Consider the following 18,134-nt stretch of genomic DNA (forward strand, 5'->3'; position numbering starts at 1 on the left):
AAATCTGACAGCATGGACCTTGATTTAAGTGTTGCCGTGATAAATACATCCTTTTGTTGAGGCCCACATACATTATACATTAGACGATGCTTCCATGACCAACTTTGCGCACCGCCCGACAGCTTGCTTGTGGCAGGGATAGTTTTTTATATTCCTGCCTGGCATGTAGCCTGATGTAATCAGGAACTTATATCTTCATGTGAAACTCTTCGAAGAACTGATGGAGAAGTTAGTTTTGTAACATTCCAGTTTATTATTTCAGTGTAGTCCTTTGCTCGAAATTTAAAGTAGGAGGGATGAAATTTCTAATACTTCTGCCCTTGACTTTAGTCTGTCCGGCTTTTAACACTCTCCTTAGTCCTAGCTCTCTAATGTGTTTCCTTTCTCCCTACTACTTTAAATTTTGAAGCATAGGACTAAACTAAGATAATAGACTGGAATGTTACAAAACTATCTTCTCCACCACTTCCTCGAAGAGTTTTAAATAAACATATAACTTCTTGCATTAGATAGGGCGACATGACAGACTGGAATATACAAAACTATCCCTGCCACACGCAAGCTGACGAGCGATGTCTAAAGTTGGTCACGGAAGCATCGTCTAATGCTAATTATGTGGGCCCCAATCGAGAGACGGATTCATCAGGACATCACTTAAATCAAGGTCCATGCTGCCAGATTTTATCAAGAAATCACAATACAAAGTTGGTGTTTAAGAGCTGGACACAAACAGACGAAAAAGATAATATGTACATATGTAAATAATGTAAAAAACACACACTCATTAGTTGGTTGAAGACAAGGGTGCATGTGGAGATAGAAGTGCAATCACCCCCTCGTTTTGAGTTCTGGGTTGTTTAAATATTGTCATACAATATCTTAACAAGCGAAGACCTTCACAATGTAACAGAAAAATGAGATAACTAAATATTTTTTAATTCATCAAAATCATCAAAAATTTCAAATTTTTATAGATTTTGATCGATTTTGCGGGATCGGAAGATATTCGTTAAATGCGTAAAACTATTTTTTTTATTACTCAGCCATGCAAACTGTAAATAAATTTTACTATAGCAATAAATAAAACTTACACGAAGGATAAATAAATTTTTTTGAAAAAAAGGTAAAATTTAATTTTTTTCATAATCTTTAGGTCCGTTGCGGGATCGGAAGGTAAAGTCCGACTTGAATAATTCTTTTTTTTTGTTTTTCTTGTAATTACCAATCGCAACTTTTCCGCACTATAGCGATACGGCATTATCAATTTGACTTTTTTCGCACCACCCTACTCTTTATGTTGATTAAATTATGTGTAGCTGCCCAACCTGTCAATTGGTTGTTGGTTAACCAAAAGCTATGTATTTAATATTTCGCGCTTACTGAATACCATGTACTTTGTTATTTTAGTATTGAGATCAAGTCCGCGTTCTACTTATATCTGATCAAACCATTTAGACTATCTGCAAAAACAATTGCGTATTCGACATCTCTAATGTTGTTTAGATGAATTCCGTTGACTAATATGCCTTCCTTCCGTTGTGCCAGCGCTAGCTTGAAGATATATTCAGAGTATAATATTAAACAACACTGACGACAGAATGCATCCTTGCCTCACTCCTCTATCTCTGGAGAATGCCTCTGTCAATTGGCCGTCCACTTTAATATTAGCAGTTTGGTTGTGATATAAATTATAAATGATTCTCAAGTCTCTATATCATCTAAGTCTGCTTCTTTTAATATGTTTGTGAGTTTATCATATCGCACACCTAGTTCAATTGTGCCACAACTGCAAAAAATTCGAATTTTGGGTTAAGGCTGTAAAATATTGCCTATATAATGGCCCATCTAATGCAATACAGCCTGAACTAAAATATTCTTTTGGATAAGTATAAAGTAAGTTACTTCGGTATTTCACTGTAGGGTTTTTGGACGTTTTGGAAATGCAATACGGCCATAACTGGAAGATGTGGCGATAATATACACTGCCACAATACAACCGATGTAATTCAATACGTTCAATACGGCCACAACTGCAAAAATCAAGAGAGATGTGGCGATAATATACACTGCCACAATACAACCGGTATAATTCAATACGGCCACAACGGCAAAAAACAATTGATCTTTTCATTATATTGCTGCCGTATCTCGTAAGTATTGTTTTATAAATGACTTTCTTCAGAATGCAATATCGCCATAACTATCAAAACACTAATAAGGTTTATTTTTAATAAATTGTAATAAGATCCAGCCAATAAGTGTATAATTTACTAGCTAAATTGTAATTTTGAAGCCAGTCACTCTCAAAATAAATTATTTACAGGGCATAACGCATTTACTACAGAACGTTTTGCTCATTTCTCGAGAATATTGTGTTTTGCACTTGTGGCACTATTGAACTAGGTATGCGATATTTTACTTTATCAAATGCTTTTTTGTAGCAAATATGAGCACAAACAGGAATATTTTCTATAGCAAGGAACCGTCCATAGCGTACGAAACGAAAAAATACCTCCAGAAATTTTAACAAGAAGTAGAGATATAAAATTATTAGGTAACGCTCTTCCGGTGGGGATATAGAAAGGATTAATAATTATAACAATCACAATAAGGTCTTTATTCGTCATAATATATTATTTACATAAATACTATTTAAAAAAATTATCACTTAAGCCTGAGTTTCCTCGAAAGCGGCACTGACAAACTGCGACCGTAACACTGCGATAAATGACGTCAGATTACGGTGAAAAATTCAAGGTTCTTCACTGCGGCAATGAAATGTGTAAACTCAGCAAGCGGTGGCTTCCAACGCATCCTTGGAAACCACCGCTATTATTTTGCATGGTACAGTTTTTTATGACGTCATTCATAGCAGTATTACGGTCGCATTTTTTCGGTGCCGCTTTCGAGGAATCCCGGACTTAAGCTGCAAGCCCTTTTCTTTTGCCGCACTGCTCCACCATTGGTCGAAAGCCACCAGTCGTATTCTAGTCTAAGTAACAAATAACCGATTATCAGTAAAAAGAATATAAGCATACATTTTTGTTAAATAACACACTATGAAATTCTTTAGTTAGTTCCAATAATTTAACGATTTATTTCTTTAATTTACTTTTATTAACTTAGGTCCAGTTTTCTCAGATTTATTTTTATTGCGTACTGCGAAGAAGTTGATACAGGTATGTCTATAGGATTATCTCTAAACAGTAAAAAACGGGAATAGTTACTGATGTTACAATATACAGTCCGTACAATATAGATACCGTTACACGTCATCCGCGTCATAGCACGTGACGTGGCGTGACGTCAAATGATACCAACAGGAAATATTTAAGTGGTAGGTCTGTTCTTTTTAGAATAGTTTAGCCGAGTACACTGGAATTACAGCCACTAGACATGTTTTATTAATTACGCGTAAAAATAATATTTGGAGATTTATATTAACGTAAATTTAAAGAAACATGTCCTAACTTTTTTCATTTAATTTGTATAATAGGGGAGTGCATATAGATTTTCACTTCGGAAAAAATCAAACAAGATAAAAACTTTTTGTAATTTCATTAAGAAATGAAATAAAAAACATATCAAAAAGTTCTACTCGAGAAGTGGGTGCTTCATTTTTTATTAAACAAATGAACTGCGAAATTAGATGTTTTTTTAAATAACTCAGAAAATATAAGTTTAAAAAAAACTGACTTGACCACTGAAAAATTCAGAAAATTAAAAAAAAAACTTATATAAAGATTTTTCTAAAATTAAATCTGTAGCTTCTATAATTTTTTATTTATAACCCTAAAGTCACCCTACTCGCAAACATTGGCGCACTGTAAACTAGCGTACGGCGAAGTGCACGGTTGAGTTATTTGATTGTAATTCTTCAACTGATCGATCAAATGAAATTTTAGAAGTTGGACATGACAGAAGAATAATTAAGCTATCTTATGGTTATAATAAAAATGAAATAAAATGTATGAACATAAGTACGGTGTGGGCTGAAAATGAGACTTACATGAATTTTGTTTAAAAATGATTTAAAAATGAGTAACTAATACAATATTTCTTATAAAACTCTTAATTTTGCACAACTTACCTTTCATACATCTTACTAAACGATGTTTTATTTAAAAAGTATCCCAAAAATTGACTTCAAATGATACGACGTCTCAAAAAATGTAATTTTTGAAAACTTCATAGTTTTACAGAATTAACACCAATTTAAGACGGTATTACTCAAGTTTTAACAGGTCCATTACAGTTTTATAGGTGTTTTTTAAAGCTTAGGATGTAGTCTTTAAAATGCACTAAATTATTTTACTTTAGAAATGAAATACACTATTTCTTTTTGAGAAAATTAAGAAAGCTAACAAAAATGTAATACAAAAACCGAAAATTACCAGCTAAAAAAATGTTTATACAAAGTGATCAAAACTTTTTTTTTGTAAAACTTACATAAATACATTTAATAATAAGCTTTAACAATAATAGATGTTCAACAAAAACATTTTTTTAGCTCTAATACAGTATGTCTGCGTAACTTGGAACCTATTGATAACTGTTTTATTATCAGTCTTACGAAAAAAAGTTATTCTTTATAAAATACTCTGCATTATATATTATAATCTAAGATGCACCCATAAAATATAAAATTTTATTAATTTTATACGTGGTATGCCAAAAAATATTAATTTCACTCAAGAGTAAAGTACCTTTATAAATCACAATATCAAAATTTGTTATTAAGAAAAGTTGTTTGGAATCGAAAAATATGTTTCAGTGTTCAATTACATCCTTCTAATTAAAATATTGTGAATAATAAAGGCACTTAACACTTAAGAAAAATTAATATTTTTTACATACCTCGTATAAAACTGAAAAAGTTTGATATCTGATGGTTGTATCTTAGATTTTAGTGATAATAAAATAGTTACAATAATTGTAATAAAATGATGATAGGTATTGGTAATTTGAGAAAAAATTTAATTTTTTTTTCGATTAGAATGATGTAATTGTATATTAAAATATAGTTTTTAATTTCAAGCAATTTTTCATAATAGCATTTTTTGATATTCTGGAATATAAAGGTACCTCCTTTACTCTTTAAAGAAAATCATATTTTTGACATAACTCGTATAAAATTGTTAAAATTTATTATCTGATCGTTGAGTTTTCGATTTTTGTCTATCCAGAGTATTTTATGAAGAATAATTTTTTCCGTAAAATTGATAATAAAAAAGATTTACATGTGGTTCCTAGTTACGCCAACATACTGTACAAGAGCTTCTGTATAATAATTTTCAAATTTTATTGCCATATTCGGATTCAGCATAACCAAAAACAAAATAGAAACATATTTGATCAAAGTAAAATGATGAATTCAACGATATTTTTAAAATTATTTATACAAAACAATTGTTATTGTCTAAACAATTAATAAACAATTAGCGACCAAATCTGCGAGTAGAACTTTTTACTTTAACATGTATATAAACTAACAAAAAAAGTTTTAGAAAAATATAAGCTTGTTTGAATTATTCCGAAACAATGCATATTTTCGTTCTAATTGCACTCCCCTATAAGTGAAATATAAAGCGTTTTCATAAAGCACACTTGTTAGAATTACACTCTTACTGCGATCGAAGAAAGTTGAAATTTTGGCATACATTGGTGATATTTATTTGACAGTTGCGGTATTGATACTTCAGATTGTTTTTATTCTTTACTAGTTATATCCATCTGCTAGATCGGGCGGGAAGTCAGATGCAACTGTTAGATCTCTCTCGGCATTCTTTGCTCCGGCAATTCGTTGGTTTGCAAATTTTAGAAACCACGAAGTTGTTACCGAAAGATTGGCTCCAATAAAGTTTTATTTTTGATATTGTTTTTAATTTTATTAAAAAAAAACCTTTTACTTGTCTATAGCAGATGTCGCTACGACATCCACACCACCAGGTTATTTCGTTGTGAATCGATGCTGGCAGAACGAGTTTTAGTGTTGTTCAGAGAGAATCAAATATGCACTCTCTGATGATATCCTAATAAGGGTTGAAACCGGTCAGGGTGCTTTTAGCGCTCTCTGAACTAGTTAAAATAAGACGGCTTTTGTTTCGATTTACAACGAAATAATTATTTATGTTAAAATTATACTTACTTTCATTGGCCTTATCTCCTGGCTGATTATTAACTCGGTTAGCAACTTTATGCGTAGTGGATTCGGTTGAAATTGGGGCCCTAATGCGAGGCGTTACTTCTTTCTGTGGTACACAACAAACTATAATAATTGATTGGATAAAACCGCACATATCCGTTGGATATTTACCCTTCTCAATGTTATCTAGGACACTTTGGCAATCCCTGATATCTCTACAGACTCCTGTCAACCCTTCATCCGTGAGGCATTCATCACCCACTGAAACCAAAGACAATTGCTCGCTATTACATTAAAACAAAAAAAAATACTAATAATCATTAAACAACCAATAAGGTGTAAGCTGGAATTTGGCAAGAAAAAGCTCGATAGAGACTGATGAAGAAAATACGGTCACAATATTAGTTTCATCTAGCTGCTTATTCTTCATCTTGCAGTACCGTCTCCTATCGGATATTGGCTACTATCACAGCAATCTTAGCTTTGTTGGCTGCACCTTTGAACAGTTGTATTGAAATGCACCCGTACTCTCTTAAATTTTAAAACAAGGAAATCCTCCTACGTCCCACATTTCTCTTTCCCGGGACTTTTATTGCATTATGAGCCATAGCAGGGAGTACCTTTTCCCTCTTTTTATGTGGAACAGATATTCAAGTTTTCCGGTTTGTATAGTTTTTATGACTTCGCATTCCTTCCCCATCTTCAGCAAAGCATCTTGATCTGTTACACGGTATTTTCCACATTCTCCTATAGCACCACGTCTTGAATGCCTCAATATTTTTGATGTTTATCTTTTTAAGTGTCCAAGCTTCTATGCCGTACATCAGAACGGAGAAAACCTAGCACCTTAACATTCTCGTTCTCAATTTCAGATTTGTCTCGACAGGATAGGAACTTTTTCATTTTGGTAAATTATTGTCTCGATATTCCTTCTTCTTTCTTCTTGCCTGTCCGTTCCCAACGATGGCGATCATTCTGGCTATGATGATTTTGTTAGTTGCTATACGGAATAGTTGTGTTGAGGTCTTTCTATACCATGCTCTCAGGTTAGTAAGCTAGGATATTCTTCTTCGTCCTGGGGCCCTTTATCCTTCAATTTTACCTTGTAAAATGCATTGGAAAATGCATTGGAGTAGCTAGATATTTCTATTCCACTTTTAATTTTTCTTGTCTGGTCATTAGTGTCAGTGAACCAATCCCCCAAATATTGTAGGGCGTTACTTTTTTAATTTGCTCATTATTTATATTCAAATTCACATTATTGTATAGTTTCTTTGTTGCAATCATAAATTTAGTCTTTTTGATGTTCAGTTTTACACCATACTTCTTAGTATGAGTGTTTATGTTTTCCATCAAATACTGTAAATTTGCTAGGATATCTGTTACTATGAGCGTATCATCAGCATCTCGTCAATTAATTCTTCGTTAATGTTAATACCAATTTTATGCTCTAGGAGCATATACATTGATGAGCGCGCTAATAACCGGCATAATAACGCAATATATGGAAAACATTGCCACGTAAAGGGAGATGTAACTATCATAGGTGGAAATTATCGGTATAAACGTATAAATTAGCATTACATTACACTTTTCCCACTTTTAGACGTCAGTGACGGGAGATAAAATTCTCCTGTCACAGTGGCAGTTGCCATATTCCTTCGATACCTGTAAAGGTGGGAAACTATGTATAGTAATGCAATGTTAATTTATACGCTTATACCGATAATTTTCAACTCTGCTAGTTTCATCTCTTTTTACTTCGCAATGTATTATGTTTTCCATCTTTTGCGGTATTCTGCCGGTTATTAGCTGTATGCTGTATACTGTAGACAGTGATGAGCGCGTTAATAACTAGCAGAAAAACGCAAAAGATGGAAAACGTATTAAGGTGTGAGATAAAAAGAAATGAAACTACTGGAGGTAGAGCTTCACGATACGATACAATATCGATACTTTTTAAGTATTGAGTATTGTATTGGTTATGTCAATGAAGTATCGTATCGAGTATCGATATCGGCAATACCTTCTTATAAAAATATCGTATTGATATTGATTTCGATACGATATCGATACAATACTCGCTAAAATATCGAGATAAAAATTAATATTAAATATAATAGTCCTTGATTATTATATTTATATAATAATCAAGTTTATTGCATTGTAGACATCTGAGTTGTGTAGGCTCTTTATGCCCACTTTTGCATGCTTGGCAAATGGACATTATTCTAAAAATATTACGAATATTTCTTATAACTTTAGATTCTTATAAAAATTGAATATGGCTGACTGCTTCTTCGAAAGTCGACTAATACTAATCTACTAATTCTGTATTGTTTAAAAACTACTTTTGAAAAGATAGGGAAATCCCCGGAGATTGGGAATGAATCGTAATTCAGTATTTGTTGAAAATTATTTTTGTGTCATCATCACTCACTTCCATAATATTGCCACAAATGCCACATTTGAGAAACTCTCAAGAGTTTCAAGTTCAGGCACTCAAGTGTAAAATATTATAACGGGTTGCAGATCACTTATACTTTTATGTAAGTAATTATGATCTAAATACCTATTCCACAAAATATAATCAAACAACTGTAGCTGTAGTTTTTTTTCTCGATATCGATATTTTCAATAATATCGAGGCAAGCGTATCGACAATACAAAAGTATTGTATTGATTTCAGATAAAGAGTATCGTATCGACATTAATATTGCCAAGGTATGTATTGTATCGGTATTGTATTGGTTTTCGATACCATATCAATACAATATCGATATTTTTATCGAATATCGTGAAGCTCTAACTGAAGGTGGGAGATTTAACGATAAAAACCTTTAAATTTACATTCTACTTATTGTTTTCCACCTTTAGACGTATCGGACGAGTTTGGCAACTGCCACTGACAGTACTGCAACTGCCAGTGACAGTCTTAGTTTAAATACTTGTCTGATACGTCTAAAGGTGAGAAATAATTCTCCCACCTTCACTAGATTTATTCTTCCTTTTTGTTTCACAACTTATTATGTTTTCCATCTATTGCGTTATTTTGCAGGTTATTAGCGCTCTCATCACTGTATATATTGAATAGTAGTGGAGAAAGCACACAACCCTGACGCACACCTCGACGAACGCACACCTTCGGTTAAATCATTATCAACCTTGATTTTTGCTGTTTGCCCCCAGTACAACTTGGATATGATGTTATTGTCGCGACTGTCGATGTTTTTGCTTCTTAGGATTTCATACAAGATATTTGAAGTTAAAAATCATACTCAATTTTCTCTTCTTTTTCACCCCTGTAACTTATTGAAATAAATATTATAGAGGTTTTCAGGTACTTTCTACCGTGGGTAATGATATAATCTTTCATTTTGCGTTTAAATTTTTTAAAAATTCTTATTAGTTTTCTCAGGATTCGACAAAATGAATGTATTTAAAATGCTTTGGAGCCGAAATTTTAGCCTATCCCCTTAAGAAACCCTCAAAAAATACTGTACTGCGACATATAAAACTTGACATGATAAATTTTGTGATTTTAAAATATACTATCTACAGTCAGGTAAAAAACACAAAAATATTTACCTTCTTCTTGCCCCATGACACCTAAACAGCATATTAGGATAACAACGAAATTAGTGATTCTGAAGTGAAACATTTTACCCAACGAACTACATTTATCAAAAAAATAAGGACTATTAAAAATACAGAAATCAAGAAGCGTTTTATATATAATATTATGTTTTTTTTTTATTATTAAAAATTTTATAAATTCAATTAACATAAAATTATTTAAAATAAGTTGGTGAATTACGACAAAATTATTAAAATGGCATAATTGTCAAGATATAAGGAAGCAATTTTGATTAACTGGAAAATCCAGTTGGAGCATTTTAATAATAAGCCAGAAGCAGAGGGGGCGTCTCTAATACTTTATACCGGCTATTCATTTTATTAAATCGAAAATCTTCTTCTTATCACATTATAGTACTTTTGCGACTTTTGTAAAGGTCAGACGTGGCATGCAAAAGTTCGCCTGTATTAGTTATGCCTGTCCAGTTCTTTATATTTCACAACCATGGCATTTGTTTGCGACCTGCTCCTCTCTTACCCTCAATCTTTCATTGGATGATTAGTTGAGGGATTACGCTCTCAGGATATAGCCCAGGTATCCAATTTTTCGTGATCAAGTTGAGCAATTCTCTCTTAGTATTTTCTCTCTTCTTTAGACTTCATCGTTTCTCACCCTATTTGTCAATCAGTCCATGGTATGCGGAACATTCTTCGCACATTTCTAAGGCTTCCAAATTATTAATGGAAGATATTTCCAACGTTCGTGTCTAATAAAAATGTCCATGTCTAAATAATAAAAAATAATGAGATTTTTTCATTAAGTTGGCCATGGGCGAGAGCAACATTCGTGGCTCAGAGAGAGGGAAGAGAGGTAGGAAGCAGCATATCTGATGTCAGTACGATAATAAAAAGAGCGAAAGAAGGATCTCTGTACATTGCCTTCAATAGAGTCTGGCATAAAGCAATGATATCTAAACTGAAACGCTATGGATTAAGTGGAGCCATGACGAGACTAATATTTTTTTATTCGTTTTCCAGCAGTGGAAGTATACGGATGTATGTTTTGATTTGTTTTCTTGTGTTTACAAGTTTTGTTATTTGTTTTGATTTATGTGTTGTGAATACTAGCTGTAAGTGTTTCAATTTTTATTACCATCATCACATCGACCTAGTTAATTTTTGCACATACTTGTGAACATTGTCTTACACAATATTCTGACTCGGATAAATACAACCAGTTAACATGTAATGGAGATTGCCAAAGAAACTTCTGTATGAAATGTACAAAATTAAACAAGACCATCACTAAAACCCTATTGGACCAAAAGTCTTCTCATCTTAGATTCTTTTGTACCGTATGTGACTCTCCAAGTTTAAATTATTTAAATGAAAAAATTACAAATTTATCAAAAAATCAAATACCTTTAGAGAACTTTGAGGCCTTAATTCAAGTTACTAAAAGACTAAATGACAATTTTCCTGTTTTCATCGAGACTTATGACCTATTAACTAAAAATGACGGCAAACTGGACTATCTTACGAAAAAAATTGACGAGATCCACAAACTAAACAACCTGCTGAATCCTGAAAAGGTTTTAAAATCTGTAAGGCAGATGGAACACGACATTTTTAATATATCGTCAGTTTTTTTCGGCTCTTCTTCAGATGAGACTATCAAGGTTAAAATCCAAGACACAAATTCAACTGAGATTAAGTTGGGATTAGAAAGGCTCTCTTCAAATATCGGTGAAATTTCAAATCAAATGAGCAGTCTTACAAAAAATATATCTAATATACCAACTAAAAAAGAGATATTGAAGAAAAATACATCTTATGCCACCGCAAGTACCCAAACTGAAGAGCCCCGACATCTCGAACCAAGTCCAGGTCAAAAGCCAAAAATTACAGAAGATAAATGTCACTTTGTAGTTATTAGTAACTTGACCCCAACGTACACCCCTATACAAGTTGTGCACTATATCAAAGAGAGGCTAGGCATTAAGGAATACATTAGATGTTACACACTCCTTAAAGATGCCGACACAGCAACTGGCTCTTCGTTCAAAATAGGTATAAAATCTAGAACAGCTATTAACCTATTATTTAATAAGGAAATTTGGCCACCTGGTGTTAACATCAAATGGCCTATAGAATCTTCCAATTCTGAACCAACACTTTCATCTGAGTCACATAAGAATCCGAAGAATCTCAGAAGTCCTGTCACCTTGGAAAATCCAATTACCAATTCTCGCAAGAACAAAGATGAAGTAGGAAACACAAACATACGTACAGACAAGCAGGCCATCGAAGTTTGTAAATCTAAGAATCCGTTCCATTCGCCCGTAAATTTCATTAAGAAGAATACTTTAGAACCTTCGATAAATCTGGATCCTTTGACCCCACTAAGAGTTAGATTAACCAATAACTCGAATAGTCGATATCTTCTAGCCATATTAAGGGAACCGGATATCTTAAAAGCCATTAAACTTCATCTTGCTTATCTACACGACCAACCAGCTTCAGTGTTTTACGATGGATTTACCAATACAAGCGTTAAACTCTTTTTGGCTTCCGAGGGACTTCCCACTAAGACTGAAGATCTACGACGAATTCTGGTGGAATTTAACAATGCCTATGGGATTGGTCCAGATGAGGTGGAAGCTGATCTTGACGCTTACAGATCCTTTCTCACTTCTGAAAGAATTATTCACCTGCAAAAATCAAGGGAATGTCACCGAAATTACTATTCCGCTGCCTATCCAAAACGAAATTTTTAAACATCACGACGTGTTCTGAGGGACTAGAATCCTCAAATTGTTTTAGTGATAACAACTTTAGCATGGTTCTGATTAATATTCGTTCTATAAGATACAAAACTGATGAATTATTTTTGTTCCTAGAAGAATTAGGATTTCCCCCGGTAGTTGCGGTTACAGAGCACTGGCTTGAAGTCAACGAGCCTTTTTTTGTAGAAAAATACACTACAATTACTAGGTATGATCGTCCAAGCTCAGCTTACGGAGGCACCCTAATTCTATCTACGAGCAATGATTTTTCTTCGGTAACAAAATATGACCTTCTGCTAAGTGAAGCCTTCTTTGAGTTTTGGTTAATTTACAATAAGAATCTTAATCTTTATATTATTTGCATTTATAGATCACCTAACTCTTCCGTGGAACTATTTTTTCAGAACCTGCTAAATTTGTTAGATGACCTGCTGATGCCATCTTTTCTGTACTACATGAGGTTTATCAAGCATTGAACAATAATCTTCATACTGCCACCGTTTTTTGTGACTACGCCAAAGCTTTTGATTGTGTAAATCATAACATTTTGATAAGAAAACTAAATTTCTACGGAATTCGAGGTATTTCTTTAGATTGATTCCAATCTTACTTGGATGATAGGAAACAACTGGTTAGAGCAAATGATACAGACCCTAGTCTCAAAAACATTGTATGTGGGGTACCTCAAGGTTCAGTATTGGGTCCTCTACTTTTCCTTATATTTATTAATGACATCACTAGTTTAAAAATCGATGCAAAATCTTTCTTTTTGCTGATGATACCAGTATCACTTGGAGCAACTCAAATATTACAACTCTTCATGCTACTATAACTTCTGATCTACTTACAATAAAAACCTGGTCTGACTCTAATTTACTGTCTTTTAACGTAGATAAAACAGTAGCATTGTCTTATAAAGGAGTCCTTCAACCCTTACCTCTTAATAACAGCCAGATCAGTACCGTTGATTCTGTAAAATTTCTTGGTATTTTTTTAGACAGCAACCTTAAATGGTCCCACCATATCGATGATTTGTTAAGGAAGAAACTCTCCTCAGCTTGCTATGCTATAAGATCTGTTTCGAATGAACTCAATTTAGCATCTTCCAAAATAACATATTTTTCTTTGTTTGAGTCACATCTTCGTTATGGTCTTCCTTTTTGGGGTTCTGGTACAGCTGCCCAATTCGATGTTATTTTCAAATTACAAAAAAGAGCAATTAGATATCTGTTTGGCCTCAGAAGAACAACACCTTGCAGAAGTTACTTCAAAGAGCACAGAATTTTAACCCTTTCATCTTTGTATATTTTAGAAACTGTTTGCTTAATTCGTAAACATCTACATGTCTTTCCACCAAGACCTAATCATGACTACTTCACGAGAAATTCTACGTTTGACGTCTATATGCCGACCCCGTCCTCTGAGTTAGTAAAGAAATCTATATTATATTCCGCAAAAAACTTTACAACCATCTCCCTCTACAACTTAAATCTGCAGCATCTTTCCCCAAATTCCGTAAACTGACAAAAGCCTACCTATTTGAAAGACCATATTATCCAGTAGAAGATTTTCTTAATCAATAACTAAGAAATTACAGTACCCTTTGCACAAGTAGTATTTTTATTATCATTTTTTTTTGTCTATATTTGGGTGTCACATGCAGCAGCTTAACTGTTAAACTTATTAATTACTAGGTAGACTATGCATTTGCAATTTACTTAAATTTTGCAATTGATTACTTCTGTTTAACTTCATTATTATTGTTATTATTGTAAATATATTGACGATTTATGTAATTTTAGTAAATTGGATTGTTATTGTTTTGTTTTCTTGACTTTTTATAAGCTTGGTCGATAAAATTGTACAATTTTTCATGACAATAAAGCATATTTCTATTCTATTCTATACTATTCTATTTGGACAACCAAAGCTTTAGAGTTCAAATAAGGTGCTTTCCGAATTCGGTACTTCGAAAGCCAAAGCGAACGGTACTATCACCCCAACTGTACTCAAATGATATGAATGATGTGTTGAATGATATATGAAACACATTTCTCCTAATATCTTTTCCCTGAATAGGCCTTCCTTCTCATCTTTTACCATCCACCCCTTGATATTTTGTGTAGGTACTCTCCAATATAAGGAAGATAATCAATCAGGGATTTGAAATTTTATCGGATATATTACCTAATGAAGTTCGAAGGTCAGTGCAACAAATGAAAAATAATAAGTCCCCCGGAGGCGATGAAATGGTAGCAGATGCCTTAAAAGTGGCTAGAAAAACATTATGGCAGGTTCTTTTCAAACTATTCACTAGATGTCTACATGAAGCAATAACACCAACTCAGTGGCATACCGTAGAAATTATCCTACTTCACAAAAAGGTGATGTTACCTACCTCAGAAACTTCAAGCCCAGAAGTCTATTTTCTCATATTTATAAACTATTTACAAAAACAATTACGAAACGATTAGAAAATAAATTGGAATTTTATCAGCCCATAAAACAGACGAGTTATAGAAAAGGCTATGGAACAAACGATCACCTATTGGTAATAAAAAATCTTATAGAAAAATGTACTGAATATAATAATCTAATAAGCTTTAATATTTGTGGACTATGAAAAGGCCTTTGACACCAACAATCAACAAAAAATGTTAAAAGCTTTTACAGAATGCCGAATTGATTATCGGTGTGTAAATATAATTAAACACATATACCAAAACGCAACAGCTAATGTTAGAGTGAGTGATCGTCACACTCAGAAATTTCCGATACAACGTGGAGTACGTTAAGGGGACAGCATATCACCGAAACTGTTTACTATACTTTTGGAATATATATCTAAAAGGGCGAAACTCACTGACAAGGGCATAAACATAAACGGAGAAAAATTTAGCCACCTGAGTTTTGTAGATGATATTGTGCTAATAGCTGATGGTATAGATGAGGCCAAATAACTTTTAAATCAGCACTACCTTTCCTCACTAGAAGGGGGATTGAAAATTAATATATCTAAAACCCACATGATGACAAATTTTGTAGTCAGCGAAGAGGTATGCGCAAAAACAAGATCCATCGACAAGGTAATGGCTTATAAATACCTAGGTAAAAGATTGGCATAGGAAAAGGTAACCCAACGGTATAGTATCTCCGTCAGTGGCGGCTTTTCTTTATGTGCTGCTGAGCTGCAGAACTACCAAACAACCATAGCAAATCTTAATTATTAAAGAATAATTAATATAGTTTTATTTCAAATCTGCCATATTATCATATTAAACATCAACTGTTAATAATAATTCACCAACAACGATGATTAATATTATTTTTTTTACGTATTTACTCCTCTAGTGAAACCGTATAATTTTTTTACGTATTTGGTGCTCCAGTGAAGCAATCTTTTTACGTATTTGCTGCTCCAGTGAAGCCGCGTCGATAACAACCGAAACACTGGCAGCGGTAAAATGCATTTATTAGGCAAACGGCGATCTTAGCCGATGTGCTTCGGCAATCGGCTGATTAACGGCCTCGGAAATGTGTTTGCGAGCTGCAATTCACGACAGTTATTCGTGACCGTTGCATCTGTGCCGTGTTTAGAAATTCTTAGGTTACAATTCTTAGGTTTGCATATACAAATCATCTAGTTGCCGCAACACTTTTATCTTCAGAACATTTCGAAAAATATAATAATAAGTTTCCTGAAAATGAATTGGATTTAACTTGTACAGCTTATAACTTCTTTGATAAAAACCGTTTGCGAACAGAACTGTCAGTTTTGTATTCCAATATCGAGTGTAGAACATTAAAAGGTGCAGTGCCTTTACTAAAATTTATAATTTCTAATAATTTAGAGGACACATTAACAGAAACCAAAAAGTTGATACAAATTCTGGTGACTACGCCAATGACCACAGCAGAAGCTGAACGTAGTTTTTCAACTTTAAAACGGATCAAAACATTTTTAAGAAATTCAATGCGCGAAGACAGATTAACAGCCCTTTCCACACTCTCGATAGAAAAAAAGTTCATCGCTTCAATACCGAACTTTAACGATAAAGTAATCGAAAAGTTTGCGACAAAAAAGGACCGGCGTATTAATTTCCAATTTAGAAAAATGCAATAAATGTAAGTTAATCAGATTTTTATAGCATGTCGTTATTAGTTACTATTAATTAGTATTAAAGCTAATTTTATTGTTTTTGTTTTCGTATGTTATTCTATTTCTATTATTTTATATTGGCCGTGGTTCATGCAGCACACCCTATAGCAGATGTCACGAGCCGCCACTGATCTCCGTCGTATAAGACTGACTTGGGCAGCCTTCGTCAAGCTGAACTGTATTTTCAAATCATCTAACATACAAGAAGAACAGTGCAAAAGATCCGTGTGTCTCAAAGGGCGATGGAGCGTGCTATGTTGGGCGTTTCACTACGAGACAGGATCCCAAACGCCAACTACGACAAAGATCAGGAGTGGTTAATGCGAGCGAAATGACAGAGGTGAACGGCTCCTACAATTTGCCATCGATATGGATCTCAGTATAATAAACACAATGTTTAAACATCATCCTCGAAGATTATCAACATGGCCTTCACCTGGAGGACGATACAAGAACCAAATAGATTATATTCTTATAACTAAACGATGGAGGAGCTCTGTAATCAATGTGAAGAAAAAACCAGCTGCAGACTGTGGGTCGGACCATAAAATGTTACAAGCAAAATTTCGCTTTAAGTTGAACAGTAAAACAATTGCAAAAAAAAGACAAAAATTGGTTCCAAAACACCCGGAAAAGTTTAGAGAGAAAAGTTTAGAGAGGCAGTGACTACCGGAAACCCTGACAAAACGTGGGAACACACAAAGAAGTTGATCACCGAAGACATCAACAACACAAATCCCAAAGAAAAAATAGATAGGAAAAAACATTGGATGACTGACGAAACTCTCAACCTTGTAGAAGAAAGACGAAAACTTAGAAATGCCACGTCAAATCCAATACAAAAGGAAATAGAGATAAGCACCATAAATTCAACTATAAAACGCTTGTGCAGAAGGGACAAAAATAATTATATAAAAGCATATGTGAACAACTAGACTAGAGGAACATGCTGATCGCCAAGAATCTAGAGAACATTTCTCCAAAGTCAAATATCTAGCGAGATAATTCAAACCACATACACAGATTATCAAAGATAATAGTGGAAATACCATAACAAACCCAGACGGTATCGCAGAAGTGTGGAAACAATATTGTGAAATACTATTCTCTAACCACGACCCAGACCATAATACAGAGAAAAGAAGTTATGAAAAAGAACCTCAAATATTGAAATCTGAAATTGAGTCGGCAATAAAAAAGCTAAAATATAGAAAAGCACAAGGAGAGGATGGAATAACAGCGGAAATACTCAAATAAATGGGAGAATTAGGTACGGAAGTAATGCTTAGAATTTGCAATGAGATCTGGAATACCGGAAAGTGGCCAAATGACTGGGGTAAACTCACGTTTATTCCCATATACAAAAAAGGTTCTCTGACAGATTGCAGTAATTACCGTACAGTAGCGTTGATATCTCACGCGAGCAAAGTACTTCTAACAATAATCAATGAAATATTAAAATCCATTC

At 33.6% G+C, this 18,134-nt stretch overlaps 1 protein-coding gene across 2 annotated transcripts; it reads right to left on the minus strand.

Moving 5' to 3' along the window:
- Nucleotides 1–2,601: 2,601 nt before the first annotated feature.
- LOC114335344 (uncharacterized) lies at nucleotides 2,602–9,832 on the minus strand. Of its 2 annotated transcripts, XM_050649586.1 has the most exons (4): nucleotides 9,734–9,832; nucleotides 6,317–6,406; nucleotides 6,149–6,268; nucleotides 2,602–2,992 (listed from the first exon to the last, which is right to left on the minus strand). In XM_050649586.1, the coding sequence occupies exons 1-4, from the start codon at nucleotides 9,804–9,806 to the stop codon at nucleotides 2,988–2,990; spliced, it is 288 nt and encodes a 95-aa protein (XP_050505543.1). In that variant the 5' UTR covers nucleotides 9,807–9,832; the 3' UTR covers nucleotides 2,602–2,987. The 2 variants fall into 2 exon arrangements, with proteins under 2 accessions (XP_050505543.1, XP_028141372.1); XM_028285571.2 differs by having other exon boundaries at nucleotides 6,149–6,406.
- Between the last annotated feature and the right edge of the window lie 8,302 nt (nucleotides 9,833–18,134).

This window comes from Diabrotica virgifera, chromosome 4 (assembly GCF_917563875.1).
Source record: "Diabrotica virgifera virgifera chromosome 4, PGI_DIABVI_V3a".
NCBI classification, from domain to species: Eukaryota; Metazoa; Arthropoda; class Insecta; order Coleoptera; family Chrysomelidae; genus Diabrotica; species Diabrotica virgifera.